This window comes from Sus scrofa, chromosome 13 (assembly GCF_000003025.6).
Source record: "Sus scrofa isolate TJ Tabasco breed Duroc chromosome 13, Sscrofa11.1, whole genome shotgun sequence".
NCBI classification, from domain to species: Eukaryota; Metazoa; Chordata; class Mammalia; order Artiodactyla; family Suidae; genus Sus; species Sus scrofa.
The window spans coordinates 136,027,993-136,049,749 of NC_010455.5; the positions used below are offsets into that span (position 1 = coordinate 136,027,993).

Below are 21,757 nucleotides of genomic sequence, written 5' to 3' on the forward strand. Positions count from 1 at the left end.
GCATCACTTGCTGCCCCCCAAGAGATGTAGCCTGCTCCCACTACTTCCTGTCCTCTAACAGATTCCCTTGGTTCTTGGTGGGCCCTCTCCCATTATACCCGTAGTTCATATCTGTCTGGGGCTGGTCACCTCCTTGGGGGAGGGCTGGGGCTTTGGACAAAGCCTGATAAGGCACCCACATTGAGGATCACTCACATAATGGGATCAGAGCCAGCACTGACTAAAGCTGTCTTATGGCAGTCCTAGTTTTGAGCCCCTCACCACTTAAGCGATTCCATTTCTCCATCCCATACTGATTCCCTTCCCTGCATTAGTCTATTTTTTTTTTTTTTTGCCTTTTTTAGGGCCGTGCCCTAAGCAGTTTCCCTGCTCTGCACTCCCACAATTTTATTTCATAATACACACATACATACATACACAAAAATAATAATGTAAGACAAAGGTGAAAGTACTACCAATATTCTATGTATTTATCATTATTTTTTCTTCTTTTTATGGCTGTATCCATGGTCTATGAAGCTTTCAGGCTAGGGGTGGAATCAGAGCTGCAGCTGCCAGCCTATACCACAGCCACAGCAATATAGGATCTGAGCCACATCTGTGGCCTACACCACAGCTTGTGGCAATGCCAGATCCTCAACCCACTGAATGAGGCCAGGGATCAAACCCACGTCCTCATGGATACTAGTCAGGTTTGTTACTACTGAGCCACAATGGGAACTCCCTTTCCTGCCTTAAATCTTAACAGTCTGATTTTCTACTGCAACCGATCCTGGTCGACAAAAATAACTGGACAGTAGTATTTCATCTTGAAAACAAAGATTTCCAGGATCCATTTGGAAAATTCCTCAAAAGGGGAACATAAGGGAGTTAGGATAATACTTTTAGGTTAGAGGCTTAGAACAGAAACCTCTTACAATCTTCCACCATTAAGACAAAGGCTTCTCACACAGCATCTTTGTGCAAATTAGAAAACAGGGCCCTTTCTGGATCAGGTGTACAGCTCAGCTAAAAGGCTGACCGTTTTGCAATGGCAGATCACATACTGTGCCGATGATACAAAGGCGCACTCTCTGGGCATGTTCAGCCTTGTGGGAGCACCACTTGGTGAACAGGTGCCATCTATTCCTCCAGGTCCTGGAAAGGTCAAAGCTTTGCAAGCAGAGTGCAAACTAATTTTTGGCTCCCACTCGCCTGCATTGATAACTATAAGTAGTAGCTTCAGGCCATTGGTGGTTCTAATACGTCATCCCTCCTGCCATCACCACCTGTGGACAAGGCATTAGAGAGCATGCTGGCAGGAAGATTTTCTTTGAGGACCATAAACTGAAGGTTAATTTACTGCTCACCTAGTAATTCAGGAGCACAAGGGTCTCCTTGCATCAACAGGAAGGGCAGCCAAGAAGCCGCAAGCTATCCACCCAACATGCCCCACCAAACACCAAAGCCACAGCCCTTGTCTCCCTCACCTGGCTCCACACACACGTACAACCAGACACAGCACCTCACCTGAGCCACCTCTTCAAAGTCATCGTGCCTCTTCTGTAGGGCCCGGGCTCGATGTAGAGACTTCCCGACCCCTGTGTGTTTGCTGAGAAAGGCCTCGCCGTGGTTTTCAATCCAGTCTAATACCTGGTCAGAGAAGAAAGACAGAAATAATGACTTCTTGGCAGAAGGAAAGACATGTGACAACATGTGTGGCTGCTAGGTTCCTAAAGTCCAGGTGGAAATGTTCAATCCATGGTGGACACAAGGGATTTCATTACTGTCACTGGCAATATAACTATTCCACCTTGAACTGCATTCAGCTCGCTTGCTTTCTTTATCTCTTCAGTTTTCTTAGCTTTAATTAGCCCGTTATTTTAAACAAGCTACACAGACCGGCAGGCACCCTTTAACCCCCCTCACTACCTTTACTCCAACCACATAAAGTCAGACACATTTCCCGAAAATTAGGTGGTGTCAGATCAGGGGAGTTCCTTGGACCTCATTCCATCTCAAAACACTCATGGCAGAGGCATCTAGTCATGGGGATCCTGCCTCATGGTGCTCCTGGGACACTTGTCCTAATCTTGGAAGTGAAGTCCACAGTTGTCAGTCTTCAACAAGAGCTCTGCTCAAGATCGTGGATCGCCAGGGCAACTGCTCTCTCTAGCTTCTTTCCACCTCTCTCCTCCAATCCATACCAACTAACCAACCAACCAAAGTAAGGTTTTTAGTATATGTGATTCTCTGGGGAGCAACTTCATGTTCTCCGGGCTTAAGGGCTAGGCGTTTGGCCTCAGGACATTTTCCTTGGACTTGAGAGAAGCTGGAAAAAAAGGTGGCTGGAGCAGCAGAGGGATGAGTGAGAAGATGCTGAGAAGGCTAAGAAAGATATTGTCCTGAAGGGCACTTGATGGGGGGAGTGGAAACCCCCTAGCAAAAGAATTGAAATGCACAGGGGATCAAAGCCTTTAATCCATCTCGCATTTCCCCCCATAGCCTAACAAAGATGTGTGCCTCCCAGGAAGAAGGGAAGCAACTCATCTGGGCTCTGAGGAGTTGGCACTCAATACGTCAGAGGGCCACAGTTAAATCAGAATTACAGGATAGGAGTTCCCATCATGGCTCAGCAGAAACGAATCTGACTAGCATTCATGAGACGCAGGATTGATCCCTGGCCTCGCTCAGTGGGTTAAGGATCTGGCATTGCCGTGAGCTGTGGCATAGGTCACAGGTGTGGCTTGGATCTGGTGTGGCTGTGGCTGTGGCTGTGGCATAGGCAAGCGGCTACAGCCCTGATTAGATCTCTAGCCTGGGAACCTCCATATACCACAGGTAAAGTCCTAAAAAGACAAAAAAACAAAACAAAACAAAAAAAAACCAGAAGAATTACAGGACAGACGTACCTGCCACAAACGCTGCCAAGATCAACCAAGCCCACTCTACTCCTACCACAGTAAACTTCAACTGACCCTTTTATTAAGGGGGTACCAGCTTTCTCAGATTTTAGAAGGACTTTTGGCGAGATGATTTAGATGAACTAGGCCTGTATAAAAGGGTACTTTAATTCTGTTTCTTCTACAGATTGCCCTGTGGCAAACAGAGAGACCAACTCATTGCACGGACTGTAGGCATGGGAGTTCTGACTTAGAGAATCTAGCCTTTGGCTTCACTTCCTCTGACACATGAGATAAATCAATTCTGGCAACTGCACAAAATATGGAAGCTCTCAAAGTCTTCACTGGCAGTATCATCAAGCCATACCAAGATGGTATTCGTTAGGGAAATGCACATACAAAGAGAAATTTAACAAAAATGCACAGTACAGGAGTTCCCATTGTGGCTAAATGGAAATGAACCTGACTAGCATCCACGTAGGACACAGTTTCGATCCCTGGCCTCACTCAGTGGAGTAAGGATCTGGCGTTGCTGTGAGCTGTGGTGTAGGTTGCAGATGCGGCTCAGATCCTCTGGTTACTGTGACTGTGGTGTATGTAGGTCAGTGGCCACAGCTCTGATTCATCTTTTAGCCTGGAAACCTTCATGTGCCGCAGGTATGGCCCTAAAAAGGCAGAAAAAAATGTACAGTACAAAGCCAGGTTGTGTCCTTGTCCATTAAAATGAAGAAAAAAGGGTTTTTTCAAAAATGACTTTATCTAAACATTAGTGTAAAGATTTTAAATATTTTAGCAACAAGGATTTACTGTATAACACAGGGAACTATATTAAATATCTTGTAATAACTGATAATGGAAAATAATCTGAAAAAAATGTAACTCAATCACCTCACTGTACACGTAAAACTAACATAACACTGTAAATCAGCTATAATTCAATGAAAAAAAAAGATTTTAAATACTTCATGTAACAAATTCTGGCAATATTTTTCAATATTTTGGAGACACACCTGTCGAAAGAAAGGAAATTTAAATATTCCTTTCTTCGAAGAAAGAAGAGCCTCTTTTTCTCTTGAATTGCTTATGGTGAAATTTCAACAATAAAAATCAGGAGTGTGCATTTTTACTTGACTTGTCACAATTTGAACCCACAATTCTGTACTGTAAAGGGGATAATGGGTGCCAGCATGCAAGGTCAAAGACAAACATTTCTAGTCACCAAGTTTCCCATAAAATATGTACCATGGATAGTATATTTTTATAATTTTTATGCATATTTTAACTTTAGTAATCCCACTTCGAGAATGAACTGAAGCTTGGAGATAATTTTTATATACCAAAGAGCTGTCTTGCAGCTTTTCATGAGTGACTTGGAATTTATGACATATTTTCAAGTTATAATTTTTTTAAAAAAATTCATTTTGAGGCAGGTGTGATTCGCTTATCTGGAACTTTTAAAATAAATTTTACTTTATTCATTTCATTTTTTATCTCCAGCTTTAATACCTATTCTAAATAACATTCTAAAGCAAATGGGTTAGAGAGAAACGTGTTTCACCCACTAGTTCACAAGTGGCTAGATTTTATACTTCCTAGGGGTGATTTCACAACTTTTAAACTTTTTTTAAAAGGCAGCTTGTTCCCTGTTTCAGTTATTTTGCTTTCTTTAAAATGTCAATTCACTTTCAGTTAGCAGCACTTAGGTTTACTTAATACGCTCTACCATAACTGCTTAAAAATCTATTTATTTCATATTGGAGAGGCTTTCCTTAGTTTCAACATAACTTTGCTCTGTAATGTTATATTGCTTCAGTTTTGTCCAACTACTGCCATTACAACTGGAGCTGTACATGGAATGGATGGTCAGTGGGGACCTGCTGCAGAGTACAGGGAACCCCACTCAATACTATTACTCTGTAATAACCTCTATGGGGAAAGAATCTGAAAAAAAGAGATATGTGTGTATGTATAACTAAATCACTTTATTGTACACCAGAAATTATCACAACACTGTAAATCAACTAACTCAAAAAAATGTAATAAATAAATAAATAAAATGACAGAACATGAAAAAAAAAAAAGAACTGGAGCTGTGGGGAAACCATATGCAACCTCAGTGAGGATTCAGGGACTGCAGGAAAATCAATTTCACAAACATAAAGGCAAATGATTTAGGACGTGAACAAAATTACTTTAGTAATACATAGAGACTGAAAAAGTACTTGAGGGCAGATAAACATACTCAATGCATGATGTATTGTTCAAAATACTGAATTCTGACAGTTTTATTTCAGACGTCCATTGAGAGCCAGCATGACTTGGTACAGACATTTAGCCATATGCTCTTTTGACCTTGAACTCATGGCCCTCAACCCAAAGAGTACAATCCAGTTTCCTATGCAGACTGCACAGCAGAGAAATGTATTTCTGAGCAGCTGTCAGCAGTGCCTGACAGCTACATGACACAGCATAAATTTTGTTTTGTTTTGTTTTGTTTTTTTTGGTCGCACTTGGGGCATATGGAAGTTCCTGAGCTAGGGATCGAATCCAAGCTTTGGCTGTGACCTATGTCACAGCTGCAGCAATGCCTGATCCTTTAACACACTGAGCCGGCTGGGGATCAAACCTGTGCTGTCACAGAGACAATGTAGATCCTTAACCCTCCATGCCCACAGGGGGAACTCCAACACATCAAAAATTAATGGACAGCATTGGAAGTCTGGTGAATCCCAGAATCCGACCATTGCTGGTTGAAGAATAAACTGAGTTTCTAGCCTTACCTTGGACACTACCAAAGGGAAGTGCCCATCGAGGTACTCCTTATTGGCTGTCCCTTACTTAATTTCTCTCATCCACAAGATCTTATTTAAAATACTCAATTATCAATTATAGTCTGGAGAGTACAGAATGATAGCTAACCATACCTGCTGATGGCTTTGAACTGGATTTAAGTGTTTCCAACAATAGGAGGTTTTCTCCTTTTGTTTTTGTCTGAGGGGTCTTCAGGATATGCAGCAGTACATGAGGCATATGTCGATTCACAGATTCCAAAAAACATTCATTAGTCTCACTGTGACCCCATGCCAGGCACTGGGACAGCCCAGGCTGCATCATTTTAAATAAGGCAGGCGTGGCTCTGACTCTAGGAACTCAGTCTAAGTGGGTAACGAGCACTAGACATGAAATCACACGTGAATTGCAAGGGTGAACAGTGCCAACAGTCAGGGAAGCCCACCCTGAAGAAGTGAGGGTTAGCTGAGGTTTGGGAGAGAGTGGGACATAACCAGCCTAGGAACTGAAAAGGTCAGTGAGGCTTGAGTAGGCGTAAGGAGGAAATTCACCCAAGAAGGCAGGTGCCAAATGGAGCGGAGCCCTGGCTTGCTGAGTCTGATTCAGAGTTAGCCTGGGAGCGCTGAAGGGCTGAAAGGAGGAGAAAGACATCAACAGATCTGCATTTAAAACTTAGCACTCTAAATGCATTGCGGAAAACCAACTGGAGGAAGGCAAGAATAGAGGGGAGAAAACAGGGGGTTCCTGCAGAAATCCTGACAAGAGGTGATGGTGGCTCAGACAAGGCAAACGGCAGTGTTGGTAGAGAGACAGCTTTGTGTAATATTTACAGGAGAGAATGGCCAGGATGTGGTGGCGGGGCATGGGGGGAATGGAGAGGCAGGTGGAAGGCTGACCCCCGGGGCAAGGCTTGAACAACTGGGTGGACGAGGAACTTGTCACTGGTGCAGAGGCAAGTGAGTTATAGGAGATGGCACGAAGACCACAGATTTTTTCTGAAGTTTTCTTTCAATTTTCATATTCACACTGCTCTGCTTTTGATAAATGACAGATGTGCCTCTGAACTTGAGTGGGAAGCAGCACCCAGTGAGGGTTGTCAATCTGATTCTGGCAAGATGTGCCTTTAATTTCAAAGGAGTAATTTTATACACTAAGGTTTAAAAATAAATTATAAATTGTTAAGATAGCCAGATCCTCATGATAAAAAAAAATAATAAGGCATATGAAATTCACCCAAAGAACACAAATCCAGACTTACATGGAATTCAGTCACGGATTCCTGAAGGGGCATTTCACTGGGATATAGTTTCAGGGGGCCCTTAACCCGACATGCAAATTCCTCTGTGATCAGCCTCACCTTCTCCCAACTCCACCTCCAATGAGCTCCTGCCCCACCCCCTCATCACCCCAAAAGCTGCTTCTCACCTCCCGAGGTCTGCTCTCACTATTTTTCACTTCACTTGAACAGTGCATCTTTTTTCTCCCTATATCCACTTCCCAGGTTCCTTCTTATTCATTCTTTAAGCGCCAAAGCCAAACTCTAGTTTGGGAAAGCCCCTTCTCTTGAACAATCCACGTAGGCTGGGGTGGTGTCACTCTATTCTGTTCAAGCCACAATTAGGGCCCACAGGCTGGTCTCTCCCACCAGGCTGACTCCTAGTGACTCCTGGACACAGCCTGGTACTCAGTACAGAGTGGTCTGCTTAAGATGTGCTGAACTGAACTCAACTCAGACTTATCCCTGCAACCCATCACTTGGGGTAAAGGTTTACAGCCCCATATACCTCAGTAATTCTCATGGCCTGTATTCAAAGTTCTCCCTTTGTGTGGATCCACCCACTCCACTGCAGTGGAGGCAGTGTGTTCCTGAAGAAGTGTGGGTTTCCACCATTGTCTTCTCCCAGCCTTTATCCCTCATCTACCCCCAGCACCCCTATTAACACTGCAAATGCAAGAGATGCTCAGGGACTGTTTATAGCCATGAATTTTCAAGTGCAAATCCGGCTGGCCTCTCGTCTTGGGAGACGTTGTGCCAACCCATCCAGCAAGAGGCTTGATCTTTGCTGTGTCACTGGAAGCAATAGCCCTGGCCAGCCCGGGACTCCTCTCGAGGACAGCAGGCAGGTAGTCTTGTAAACAACTTGTAAAGCTCTTCTTCCTTTCTCAAGCCCCAATTTTTCAACCAGAATTAGTCCTTTCCCAGAACAGCCTTTTCCAAGAAAGATACGCACATCCTGAACCGGATTTGGGAGCCAATTTAACAGCCATTATGCATAATTCCCTAATCACCCCCTTTCTTCCTCATCTAATTGTGTTTATTCCAACCAGCATACAATCAAGACAGAGCACTTTTCAGGGAAAGAGACAGTCCTTTCTAGCTGCTAAGGAGAAGAGAAATGACTTTTTGAAGAAAACTTGAAATTTTCTGAACAGTGGCCATGAATACAATTGAATTACTGAGAGAAAATCAAGGGCCTAGCTGCCTTGTCCCAGGATGCAGGTTTTTTGGGGTACTTGGAACAAGATAGAATCTCAGTGTTGGGGACAACCTCAGGGATCACCCAGCCCAGTGCAGGAGGCCCCTGCACTTAGCAACTGCCTTTGAACAAAGTGTTAAATTGGTGTCCAAGCTCTATCTACATGTAAGTGTTTCAGGTTCCTAAAGCATCATTAAAATGGGGCACCACCATGATACTCCAAATTATAGACACCACAACCTATGGAGAAACCTAGGTTCTTGTGTCAGCTCTGTCTTTAACCAGCTGGACCCAGCTGAGCATGTGCCTTCTCCTCTCATAATCTTACTTCCTCAGATGAGAATGTTTGATCAGACCATCTTCCTAAATCTCCTTCCAGCTCAAAGATTTCACGATTTTGCTCCCCTGAGGGTAGGGCAGCTCCCCTCCTCGAAAGAAGAAGCTGCTGTCTGTGCAGGGTTTGTTCTTTGTCCAGCACGAGGCCGGGGCACATGCTCATCATCCCATCTATGCCACCTCACCACAGCCTTAGGATGGCTGAGTTATTATCCTCATATTTGGATGAAGACAGTCAATCTCAGAGAGGTTAATTAAATTGGCTGGCCTCACACAGCTACCAAACAGTGAAGTCAAAATTCAAACCCAAATGATTCTGGCAGCAATGTTACCATCTGATTCCCAGACTACATTCAAGTTTTGCCAGCTATCCCAACACTGAGTTTTCAAGCAAAGGGATGCAGTCCAGAAGCATGTGTCATGCTAGGCTGTCCCTTTAATCTGGAATAGTTCCTCAGATTTCCCTGCCTTTGACATTCTTGACAGTTACAGGCCCATTACTTTATCAAATGTCCCTCGATTTGGGTTTGTCTGATGTTTCCTCATGATTAGAATTGGGAATAACACAGAAATGATTCTTGTTCTTGCCACTACATGCCATCAGGTGGGGATATAATTTCAATCTGTCCTATTACCAGTGATATTAACTTTGATCCCTCAGCCAGGGTGGTGTCTTCCAGCCTTTGTCTTATTCCTTTGGAATTAATAAGTATTTGGAGGAGGTAGTTTGAGACCACGGAGGCAAGAGACACCATGATGTGCTATTAGGACCTTTTGTCATCCTGTGTAGAGTGCCACCAGCAGGCAGACAGCCCTGGGGGGTCAGTGCCCTCAGGGGATTACTACCTCCAGCTGAAGGGAGCAGCTTTGCCCAAGGCCACACCCCCTCTTACACTGACCTGTGTCCAGTGATGGAGTCCAGTCCAGTTCTCTCTCTTCTCTTACTCTCTAGTCCAGTGTATAAAGGCCCAGTTATCACTCCTCAGACTGGTAAATCTTTGAATGCCTCAAAGGGTTGGCTGAGGATTCCCTCATGGATGGCCTCCTTGACATGCTCTGTGTCTGCACCTATGCTGGGCCACCCTCTTCTACAGATGCTCTGTTCACCTTGCTTGAGCTCTGACACCTGCACCAGGTGGCTCTTACATAAGGACCCTCTCCTCGCGCCACTCTGGACCATCCTTCCTTGAGAACTCCCAGCCCCGAGGTCGGGCTCTGACCTCCCTTGGCCACTGTGGCCCTCCCACCCTGCAGAGATACCTGCCCTGCTCAGCCCTGCTTAAGAGGAAGAGCCTCCCCTGCCTGGACACATCTCTTCATTAGCTCCTGAGACACCACCATTACGGGGAATGCCCCCAGCTCACTGATTGCCGCTGTCATTTCCTTTTCTAAATCCTCCTAATCTTCCCAGCCTCTAAATTTTGGGGTGCCTGGGGCTCGGTACTGGACCTCTTCTCTCTCTTCTCTTACTCTCTAGATGATCTCACCCTGTTTCATGGCTTTAAATATCATCTCTGTGCTGGTAATTTCCATAGTCACAGTTTCAGCCCTAATTTCTCTCCTGAGATTGAGACTCATGTACCCAACTGCCCACTCTTCCTCGTCATTTTGGTTTATAATGAGCACCTCAGACTTAACATGTCTAAAACAGAACTCTTCAGTGCCTTCTGCCCCACTCCACTCCTCTCCTCATTTCCCTCCTATCAGTAAAAAGCACCACAATTCACCCAGTTGCTTAGCCTGTCTCATTTACTCTTTCCTGTACACTGCTTTCTGCCATAACACCCCCGGTCTGGCACCATCTTTCCTCACCCACCCCACCAGCCCTCCCGGGGTCTTCCTCCTTTTCCTCTTGACACCCCAGCCATACAGTAGCCAGATCTTTAAACCTAACATTTCTCTAAGCATAAATCAAGCCACCACCCTCCTCTTACTGAAACTTTCTAATTGTTTCCCATCACATTTAGAAAAATCCAAATCCTCTCCAGAACTTATATTGCCCAAATGCATCTGGACCCAACCCGTTTCTTCAAATTTCTTACCCCCTTTCCCTCCTCTCTATTGATCAGGTGCACTGGCCATTCTCCTGTTTTCATGAAGGCACCCTACAAGTTCTGGTCCCAAGGACGTGGTCCTATGTCACGTGCTTGGAACCTTTTCTTCAAACACGCTTCTTTCAGCAATCTACTCATACATCACTGGCCATCACTCCAGCACCCTTGCATATTTGCTTGTTTGTGCTGGTGTTTTCTCTCTACCTCCTGAATATAAGTGCCACAAAGGCAAGGGCTTTGTTTGGTTCTGTGCTATGTTCTCAAAGAGCATCTGCTGAATAAATGACTGACTGAACTCAACTGATCTGATTTGAAAACTTCCTGTGTGATAAAGGACAAAAACTATCAAAGGAAATGGAGCTGTTGAGCAAACAGCTGTGAAACCAGACTCCCAACTTTCTGATTCCCTCTTCTGGCTCTCTCTGATCAATCATCATATTTGAAATATGTTATTAAGTTTATGTCATAATTTGATCTACAGTAAAACAGGCATGTCATTTTGCTGTATTAAGTGAACTGAAGAACTGCTCCCCTAAGCTCGTACCTCCTGGCTGAGCCCCTTACTCTGTGTTATTCTGTGGCCCCTTTATTCCGAGATCAGGGAAGGAGGGTCTGGAAGGAGACCACCAGGTGTCAACAACATGTCTTATTCTGTTGAAGGCTCAAGTACACCCAGGATAGTCCATCAAACCATTATTTCTGTCTCTCTGCACAGCACACTGAGTATTCATTCTGAAGGCAAACAGCCCACGCTCTGCCAGAACCACCCTGCTGCCCATCAACCACACCTGGAGAACATGCGAGCACCACTTGAAATGCCCAACTGCCAGCAATTCATTTTCTGTCCCCTCTTTGGAACAAGCAGGATCAAAATAATCATCTTACTATGGCGGGAAAGCCATCATGTTTCTGAGAGGGCTCATCTGAGACTCATTAGCAGGTGTACAGACTCCCGTCCCCCCTGAGAGCAATGGTCCTTTCTCCTGACAGGTGTGATACTGCATGGAAGCTGGCTAAAAGACCACCCACCTCCCTCCCCAGGGCCCCTCCTTTCCCAGCCAGCCTACACCCGTCCCTTTCCGGCAGGCTAGGGTGACTGGAACTGTGTCCCTGGCACCTCCCTGAGAGCATCGCCTCACCCTGATGCCTTTGATTCCCAATTGTGGTGTCCCCACACTTTTCATCACTAAGGACTGAATCTTCCAAGTCAGAGGTTCTCCAACTTTAGAACCAACTTTTCAGCTGGTTCTCCAGCTTCAGAATCACCTGGGTTTTTTTTTAAAATACAGGCACCACCTAACCCACAGATTCTGAATCAAAAAAGTGTGGCTTAGGGTCAGATAATCTGTTTTTGACAAGCCCCTACTATACCTACAAGATTTTAATGCCAGGGGTCTGAAACCGAGTCCCCATAACACAGAGTTCCCCTGCAAAATTTGATTAACCTTTCTATCAAAAACTGTATTCTCTCTCTTGTTCTGCCCCTGTTCCCTTTAGGATTGAGAGGTAGCGAAGAAAAGGGGGGGACTGGAACTGAGCAGGACCCTGTGGGGTCTTTCCCATGTCCTCCGTTCTTGTCTGGTCTGGCCCAGGTTCCAAAGAGGAGGCACATGCAGTTAATGATCAGAACAACAGAGCCACAAGATTTCTAGTTCTTCCTGAGGATGCAGATTACAACCTGACACAACCTTTGAGCTGTTCTGCAGCAGCCAAGACCTCCATCAGATGGAGGAGGATGACGACATGCTGACCACAAGCACGTAGACTTCAGACTGGTTGGAACCAGAAGGGTGATGACTGAGATTCCCAAAACTTGACCCTGTTGCCTCACCACCAACCAGTCAGAAGAATGTCCCTGAGCTGATCAGGCCCTCTGTGAACCTCCCCGCTGACGCTGCCTTTAAAAACCCTCTCCTGAAAGCCAAAAGGGAGTTTGAGTCTTTTGAGCACTAGTTGCCTAGACTCCTTACTTGTTGCCCTGCAATAAATGCTTCTCTTTCCTTCACCACAAACCAGTGTCAGTAAATGGGCTTTGCTGTGCATTGGACTGGTTGACCCGAGCTGGGTTCTTTAGCGGGTCGTAGGACCACATTTTAAAAAATAAGAGTTCCATACGCACACTTGACACTTCCCTCGTTTTCTATATCAAAATGGACAGCAATTTCCACTGACTTTTTAAAATAAATGCTCTCGAGGGATCGGGAGCTTGGGCTTATCAGACACAACCTAGAATAGATTTACAAGGAGATCCTGCTGAATAGCATTGAGAACTATGTCTAGATACTCATGTCGCAACAGAAGAAAGGGTGGGGGAAAAAACTGTAACTGCAATGTATACATCTAAGGATAACCTGACCCCCTTGCTGTACAGTGGGAAAATAAAAAAAATAAAAAAAAAGGCAATAAATAAATAAATAAATAAATAAATAAATAAATAAATGCTCTCAAATCTACCCTTGGCTCCATCACCCTAGTTCACGCTCTGTGGCCACACCATGACCATGGCCCCAGGATCCTCTCACTCCAATCTAGCACCAAATTACTTCAGACTTTCACTCTGATCACTTCCTTCCTCTGCTCAAAATCTTTCAAAAGATTTAAAGTGTGAGTTATAAAGTGTGAGTCTTTTATCCTACAGTTGGTATTCAAGACTCTAGAAATAGCATGTTGATATCAAGGACATGCTGAGCATAGGGGTTATCAGAAAGGAGTGACCCCTCTTTCACCTTCAAGATGATAACTATCTCGTTTCTATAATTGTTAAATAGTAATTTTAAAAGAAACTGAGGACATTAAAGGTGTTTAAAATTACTGTGGGTCAAGAAAGCCTTGAAGCTCAGCAAATCTTGGGGAGGGACTTTCTCTCACTGCCTCCCAGGACTAACCAGATGGAGGCACCCAGGCCCTTCCTTCCTTGGAAGGTGCTCATCCAAAGGACCACTGTTCATTCAGAACAGAGTTTGCAGTCAGAAAATCAAAGTAAGCACCAAGGGAGAAGGCTGTGATGGGGAAGGATGGAGAAGGCACAAAGTGGGGCAGAGAGGAAGGGGGGTGAGGTCCAGAATGTGAAGGGGCACTAAGGGGCCAGGAAATTCCCAGACAAGAAGGTCTGAGCACATCAGGAGCAGATCTCTAAAGCCCACACCCCAGCTGTCAATTCTAGCTGGGGAGCACATGGGGGAAACTGGAACAGATACTTAAGTACCAGCCCATGACCATGGGAGAGGGATAGAGTGCCCCCTGTAAGATCAGTGACATCAGAGAGGCAGATGAGAAAGCTTCCCTATGTTCACTCCCATCAGAGGCAACCCTGACCAACAGAGCCCTGCCTTTCTCCCCTCCTGACCTCCCACAGTTCAGCTAAGCTTCAACCCTGCTCACTTTTTGGACACTCATTCTGCCCAAGGAATCACCTGTTAACTATTTGAATGTATTGTAATGATTGGATTATCACTGTTAAAACTTAATTGTGGTGAAGTTCCCATTGTGGTGCAGCGGAAATGAATCTGATTGCATCCATGGGGAAGTGGGTTTGATCCCTGGCCTTGCTCAGTGGGTTAAGATCTGGCATTGCCGGGAGCTGTGGTGTAGGTTGCAGATGCAGCTCAGATCCCATGTTGCTGTGGCTGCAACGTAGGCCAGCAACTGCAGCTCTGATTTGACCCCTAGCCTGGGAACTTCCATGTGCTGCAGCTGCGGCCCCCTCCAAAAAAAAAAAAAAAATACCCCCCTTAATTGTGAACTTCAATACTGCCAAATACTACCGTGGGCAAGTGGATATTATTTAAGACACATTATTCAAGATATATGCTATGAAGAAAAGCACTAGCAATGATGAATTAACAGAATTATGGTTATGACAAACAAGGGAGAATGAGTAGTGCCTGTTTTAGGGACATTTGTATTAGCAATAAATAACCATAGAGGGCAATTTAAAAATGATGGGACAGGTGGAGAAAAGTGTTTGGATGTATGTTTGGGTGCCTGTGTGGGTCTTCCTGGACAGGCAATTTGGGGATGAACTTTAGCTGTCAGTGGTTATACGACACTGGGCAAGTCTCAATGACAACCTAGCACTAACTTATGAACCCCTCAAGGGCAGGGGTTCTGTCTCTCTGCACCCCATAACCTCTAGCACAGTGTCCAGGGCATAGCTGGGAGGCAAAAAGCATGGACCTAGAGCTTAGGTGGACTTGGGTTTGAATCCTTCTCTGCCACTAGCTATGTGACCTCGTGCAAGTTTACTTAACCTTTTTTCTTTCTGTTTTTAATAGCTGCACCCATGGCATATGGAAGTTCCTGGGCCAGGAATTGAACATGAGCCATAGCTGTGAGCTACGCTGGATCCTTTAACCTTCTGTGCTGGGCCAGGGATCAAACCCTCACCTCTGCAGCAACCCAAGCTGCTGTAGTCAGATACTTAACCCACTGCCCCAGAGTAGGAATCCTATTTAACTTTTCTAAGCCTCGGTTTCCTCATTGGTAAGATGGGGACCAAACCATCATAGTATTGGAAGACTAAATAAGAAAAGATACAAGAAGGGATTAGATGCTCAATTAGTCATGAAGATGATGAATTCTGAGTTATGAATAAACTTTTTATAGACATATTTAATCCCAGTCACCAAATCTCAGAGTTGGAATCCAATTATCCCTCTGATATTTGAGTCCCCTTCCCAACTAGTTGGTATTTCCAGTTTTGGAGATGGCTCCCACTTGTGTATGTCCCCATCTATCTGAACTCTGCCATAAGCAAGCATTTTCCTTCTAAGACACTTTCATCATTCCTTCTCATAAGAAGAGTTCATTTCTAGATCCATGCCTCTAAGCATGCTGTTTGTAGCCCAAAGTGCTCACCTTTTATTACGCAAAGCTGTCAATTGGATTATACAAGGCCCAAACTGGTTTAGCATGATTAAGGGGCTATAGTCACTACAGCTAGTGAAAGACTGAATATCTGCAGTGTTACAAAATTACTCTCAAATCCTTTTTACACATTCTTTGGGGGATAAGAACTGACATAGTAAAAGCTATAATTTTCTACATGAGGCTCCAGAAAAACCTGATAGAAACAGGTGAGATTCATTTGTAGTATAAGAACTATGGATTTTAATATTAATACATTCATTCAGAATGGTAAGCCACTGAGCCAGAAAATCCTGCCCTCCCTGCCCCTCCCTAGCTCACCTCTGGACCACTTAAAAGCCAAACATACTGCTTTTTTTTTTTTTTTTTTTTTTTTTTTTTGTCCTTTTTGCTATTTCTTGGGCCACTCCCACGGCATATGGAGATTTCCAGGCTAGGGGTCCAATTGGAGCCGTAGCCACCAGCCTACGCCAGAGCCACAGCAACGCGGGATCCGAGCCGTGTCTGCAACCTACACCACAGCTCATGGCAACGCTGGATCGTTAACCCACTGAGCAAGGCCAGGGACCGAACCTGCAACCTCATGGTTCCTAGTCAGATGTGTTAACCACTGCGCCACGACGGGAACTCCCCAAACATACTGCTTTTAAGGAAGGGCACTGGAGCCTCAAATGGGTCACGTCCCACCTCCCCCACCAAGACCACTCCTAACCCTTCCACCCTGATGCCTCACTATCACTGTCAGGAGGGCACCCAGTTAGATTTCCTCTTCCCTGTCCCCTGGCTATAGCTTATCCATCTGCTTCCCAGCCTTCCCCAGGAAGACCATCTCCGTCTCCTCGCCTGAGATCCAAGGGCCAGTACTAATCTCATTCCAACCATGGGGAACTTTCCCTGCTCTGACTCCACCAGCTTACTGTTGTCTTGCTTCTTTGGTTCCAAACCCAGACAGCCAAGTGCTATTCATCCACTCTCAGCTGTATATGTCTTATCTCAGACCAGAGCCCTCCAATCCTATGAGTCCCTGCACATAAGTGTTCCAAAACACTATTGATTTACTCTTGCACAACACAGAGGGAGAAGAAAGGGAGATTGCTCCCAACAGCTCCTCTGGCTGTGAAAAAAAAGTGGAATGGACTTTGCAGCTACCAGAAAGGTCAAGACTCTAGCTACTCCCTGTTCTTGTCAACAAAGTCAGCTCTAGCTAGGCTTGGAGGGAGTCCTTTACTCCTGTGGGAAGCCATAGGCCTGGGGAAAGAAGAGTGTGCTGTTGTTATAATAGTGCACTCTTTTGGCTGTTGCTTAGTACAGTTCCATTCTAAACTAGAAACACAATAGTACTGAAAATTATTCCATGAGCAATACTATGGCAGGTGCACCCTATCTATGCCTTCCTGCAGCTTAATGAACCCAAGTTCCAGTTTGATCCTTAGAGACTTACTTCCGAGGCCCCCAAGTCCAGCGGGAAGAGAATGTTAAGAGGGCACCTATTGCGGTCCAAGCAGGGCTACGACAGAGACGATGTATCAGGACAATTCTGGAAGCAGATGTTTGAATGGAATCTCTTTTTCACTGGGGTCGATCTTTGGTTTCAACCTCTCTGCTTTATTCTGCTTTGGACATGGTATTCCTACTTGGCCAAAGACCACTCCCAGAAATGACAATTAGACAAGGAGTCAGGTGAGGAGAGGCTGGCTTGCTCTCCCCCAACCCTCCATAAGCACAAGTCCCTGTCTCTTTCTCTTCTGCCTCCCTCCGCCCCCCACCCCCCACCACTTTCCTTTTCCTCTTTCTCCTCCTAACTTGTGTAGATCTGTTTCTCTGCTCTTTTTTTTTTTTTCTTTTTTAGGGCTTCGCCTACAGCATATGGAAGTTCCCAGGTGAGGGGTTGAATTGGAGCTGCAGCTGCAGGCCTATGCCACCGTCTTAGCAATGCTAGATCTGAGCTGCATTGTTCTCTGTCTTTAAATCTCTCTCCTTTCTTTCCCATCCCCACTGTCTGCCTCTGTCTCTCCTGCTCCCTCCCTGTTTCTGGGTATGTATGTGTCTGTCTGTCTTTCTCCCACTATGTAAGAATGTGCATATGCTTCCTGTCTCTTCTCTTTCTCTGTCTTCCTGGCTCCTCTCTCATGTGGCTTTTCAGTAGGACACCTGGACTGGGAGCCAAAAGACTTAGCTTCTTGTCCTGGCACTACCATTAACTAGTTGTATGGTTATCGCCAAGTTGCTTTCTACCTCTGGGCCTCAATTTCCTTGACCCCACAGCAGGTTAGACTAGATGTTCATCCAGGTTCTCAGCAGTTCTAAGATTTTATCACTGCCTGAAGTGGAACTCAGACCCACGAAAGAGTAGCTATTGTAGAAATAGGAGAAGCATGCTGGGGGTTCCCAACAACAGCAAAAGTACCAGGGGATACCTGAGTACAACTCAAGAGAGGATGTGACTAATCCCAGACAACACTGCCAGAGGATCAACTACCTGCTGGGCAGGCACTGTGCTTGTACCTCATTCAACCTGGTGAGATGGGTATGGGATGGATCCTATTTTAGGGGTGAGAAAACTGAAGTACCAGGAGTGAGGCCACTTGCCCAAGGTTACACAGCTGAGAATCATTGGAGCAGGGTTTAAATTTGGGCTATCTGACTCCTAAGCCCATGTGTTTGTCTGTGATACTGCATTGCCCCAGGCACCAATGCTCACTCACAAGCTTCCCACTCAGGCTGCAGAGTAAATGGCTCTAGACCCTAAGGGTTCTTGGATCCAGACCAAATGGTTCAACCAATTCTCCCTTCCTTCACGATACCAACTCCGACTTCTCAGCTTCTGCCTGTGACTGCTGCAACAGGACTCAATTGCCTGCACACTGCCTGTGTGCTTGGGTAGCACTGACCTTTATATTTTCAAATGTGTACATCTTATGGCCATTCTACATAAACAGGCACCTTGCCAGAGCCTAGTGCAGTGCTGGCCCCACTGCAGAGGCCTTGGTTTGTGGAAAAACTGATGAGCACCAAGCTACTTCGTGGCACTGAGGTCATGTCCTTGAGTTCTCTGCTTGGGCTTTCAGTAGATACCTGAGACCCTGCGGACTTCATATCACAATCCCTGCAGGCAGCCTCCACCTACTCAATGGCACCTAAGGGATGGCTTGGGGAGAGGGTTAGATGGTATTCAAGTCACAGAAGCAGAACTTGGGGTCCCCTGATGATAATTCTAGCCAAGTGAGCAACGATAAAGAGAACCCCAGCTTCTTCACAGAGAAGCAGCAGCCATGACTTCTATTCTCAAGGAAACACTAGAATAAAAGAGATGAAACACGCAAAATAAAGAATGAGAGGAATTCCTGTTGTGGCTCAGCAGGTTAGGAACCTGGCTAGAATCTATAAGGATGTGGGCTTGATCCCTGGCCTTGCTCAGTGGGTTTAAAGATCCGGTGTTGTCACAAGCTTCAGGGCAGGTCACAGACGCAGCTTGGATCTGGTGTTGCTGTGGCTGTGGCATAGGCCTGCAGCTGCAGCTCTGATTTGACCTCTAGCCTGGGAACTTCCACATGCTGCAGATGCAGCTGTAAAAAAGGAAAAAAAAAAAAAAGAATAAGTATATGTAATTTTCTACAGCACGTTCACCCTTGTCTTACGTTATGTATGTATGTATTATGAAATAAAATCATGGGAGCACAGAGCAGGGAAACTGCTTTTGTAATCTGATTCTGAAGACTAGGACAGGCTCTTGCACAGCTGCAAGTCAAAAGCCTGAAGCCTGGGAGTCCATCACTGGAATCACCGAGAGTGTTACATCCAGAGCCCCATGAAGCCCCAGCTTGGACATGGGTCAGGCACCAATGGTTGTCTTGGTTTCAGGAAGCATGTAAGACCCATCACAGGTTTGATAGCCCTCATTTTTGACTTTTTTTTTTTTTTTTTTTTTTGTGCATCTGTCCCGCTGTCAGATATATGGTGAGTGAAAGTGAATGTGAAGTCCTGTCCCCAGAAGTCGCTTTCACATGTCCCAAAAAGAACAATGGAATTAACCATCCTGGGGAATTCAATCCTCATGGAAAATCCAAACCTTGTTCCACCCACCTCATAATCTTCTACTTACCCTTGTTGAGTGCTAGAAATATGATTCATTTGGTAGAGATGAATCCACAGGCCTCAATTCCAGAAATGCTCCCCTTTTTAAGAGCATGATTAGATTAGCCACCAGTGTAGTTTTATTACTTTTTCCCAACTTTAGTGTAGATGTCAGGGTGGCCACGGAAAAGTCTGATAACAACAGTTCCCAGATAGTCTGAGTCTGCATGCTGCTCTCCTGAAGGGGAGGCCTTTTGCCTGCCCTCCTCGCAATGCCCCGGCCCCTCCCCTCCCCGCCCCTCTCCAGAGCCCACCCAGGGACAACAGCCATGAAAACAGCAGGGGGGCCAAGAGCACACCAAGAAGCTGTGTGATCCAAGGCTCAGATACTCTCTAAAAGCCACCGGAAGTTCACTGAAGTCGTAGTGCCCCCTCTGTGTGCCCCTGGAGGCTGGCACTTCACTTTGTCTCAATCACAGGCCAATTCCATGCTCTCCTGTGCTCAGGGGTGATTTATTGATCCGGTTCTAGATGGCAGGAGCAGGCACCTGATTCATCTGCCTCTCCATCCCCAGCAAGTCCCACAGGGTTTCAGGGCTGGGCCAGCATATATTCTGCGCCCCTTTCTTCTGAGGCTGATGTGTCACCTCTGAGGACAAATCACTGCTTCAGCCGGGGGGTGGGGGTTGCAATGCAGTTAGGGCAGCCTAAGAAGGGGGGACCCTCCCGAAGGCCATCTACTCCTGGGACCTACTGCACAGCAGTGACCACACACCCAGAGAGTGGCAGAGCTGTGATTAGGGCCCGGATCTTCCTCCAACCTGCCTGCACCTCAGGGTACCCAGTATAAGGGCCCCCCCAGCAAGTGCTGTTAGGGGATCCAGCACTCCAAAGACATGTCCAGTTTGTTCTCAATTTTCAACACACTTTTGGTTGACACCTGGTCCACACTGCAGGAGGCATGAAAGAAGATGAAATGCTATTTTATATGAATGATCTTGAAGTTACGTGGTGGCCGCAGAAAAATCTAATGACACAAGGGCCCCCACCCCTGCATCTCGCAGTGAACCAGCAGGGAGGTGATGATAAACCTTAACTTTCATCTCCATCTCTGACTCCCAACCAGCTCCCCCACCCCCAGCAGATCAGTCTTGGAAAAAAGCTCCCAGGGCTCCCTAAAGAAACAGATGGAGAACGTATGAGGAGAAAAGAATGGGTCATTTCATCCAAAAGGACATGTGTGGCAAGGCTGTCCTTTTATAGTTAGAAACATAACCATTTCTCTATTATTTGTGGTGAAGGGAAAAGTTCTGACTTTACAGTAACACAAAACAAAAACAAACAAAACAGACTAAGCCTGAAGTAGCCTCTAATTATAGAACACACAATTATCAGCAGCCCATGTTTTAACTCTGGTTTCCCAAGTGCAGTCTTGCCAAAGAACCCTTAAAGGCCCTATACCCCACCACACCCCAACTATAGCAGGCCCCCTGCATCCCTGATTAAAGGTGAGCTCACTTTATATAGGGTCCAGCCCTGACAGTGCTCAGATAACCCCCAGGCCCAGAGCTGTCCAGAAAGCTGAAGCCTGAGGGAGGGTCAAGCTTCTCCAGAGTGAATGATGTCACCTGAGTGCAGGGAGAGCTGTTTCTCAGACTGAGCCCCCTTCCAATGCCAGAGGGGGAGGAGGCCTTGTCTGTGAAGCTACTTAGGTAAGAAGCATCAGTTAACAAGTCAGATGGTACCGAGGGGGAGGGAGCTGCTGGGGGCTAAAGTGCCCTTTTCCCCCTACACATCAGGCCAGATCACCTAGGTCAGGGACACCCATGGATGCCAGGCACAGGGAAGCAGCCCGTTACCTGCTGGACATCCTGCTGGAAGACGCAGAGCTGCAGCCGCTGGTGGAGCCGCACCTTGCGGTGCTGCCAGATGCTCTCAAGCCGCCGCTGGTGGTGCAGCACCTCGTGCACCACGTCCAGCACCTGGTGCACTGCCTTGGAGTAGTTGGCTGTGGCCGTGAGGGACTCGGAGTTCCCAGGACTCAGGGGACGCTGCAGCACATCCAGCAGGGCTTTGCCATCCTGGCTGACCTGCAAGAGGTAAAGAGGGTCAAATCAAGGGAGCAGAGGGGCAGGTGAGACACAGAGAGAACCTCAGTCCTACCCAGATCCATGACACCCAAGGAGGGTGCTGGCCCGAGCTGCTGTGGTGCCTGCCTTGCTGCCTGGGGAGGGCAGAACCTTCTGGAATCCTGTAGGAGAGGAGGTGCTGGGGCAGT

The 21,757-nt window shown here is 46.1% G+C and overlaps 1 protein-coding gene across 1 annotated transcript in view; it reads right to left on the bottom strand.

The window, feature by feature from the left end:
• The window catches only part of KALRN (kalirin RhoGEF kinase), a 623,278-nt gene that overhangs the window by 374,198 nt on the left and 227,323 nt on the right, over positions 1 to 21,757 (bottom strand). The window contains 2 exon segments of the mRNA XM_021071254.1: positions 1,510 to 1,632; positions 21,339 to 21,569. Of these exon segments, the coding sequence (XP_020926913.1) occupies positions 1,510 to 1,632; positions 21,339 to 21,569 (354 nt within the window).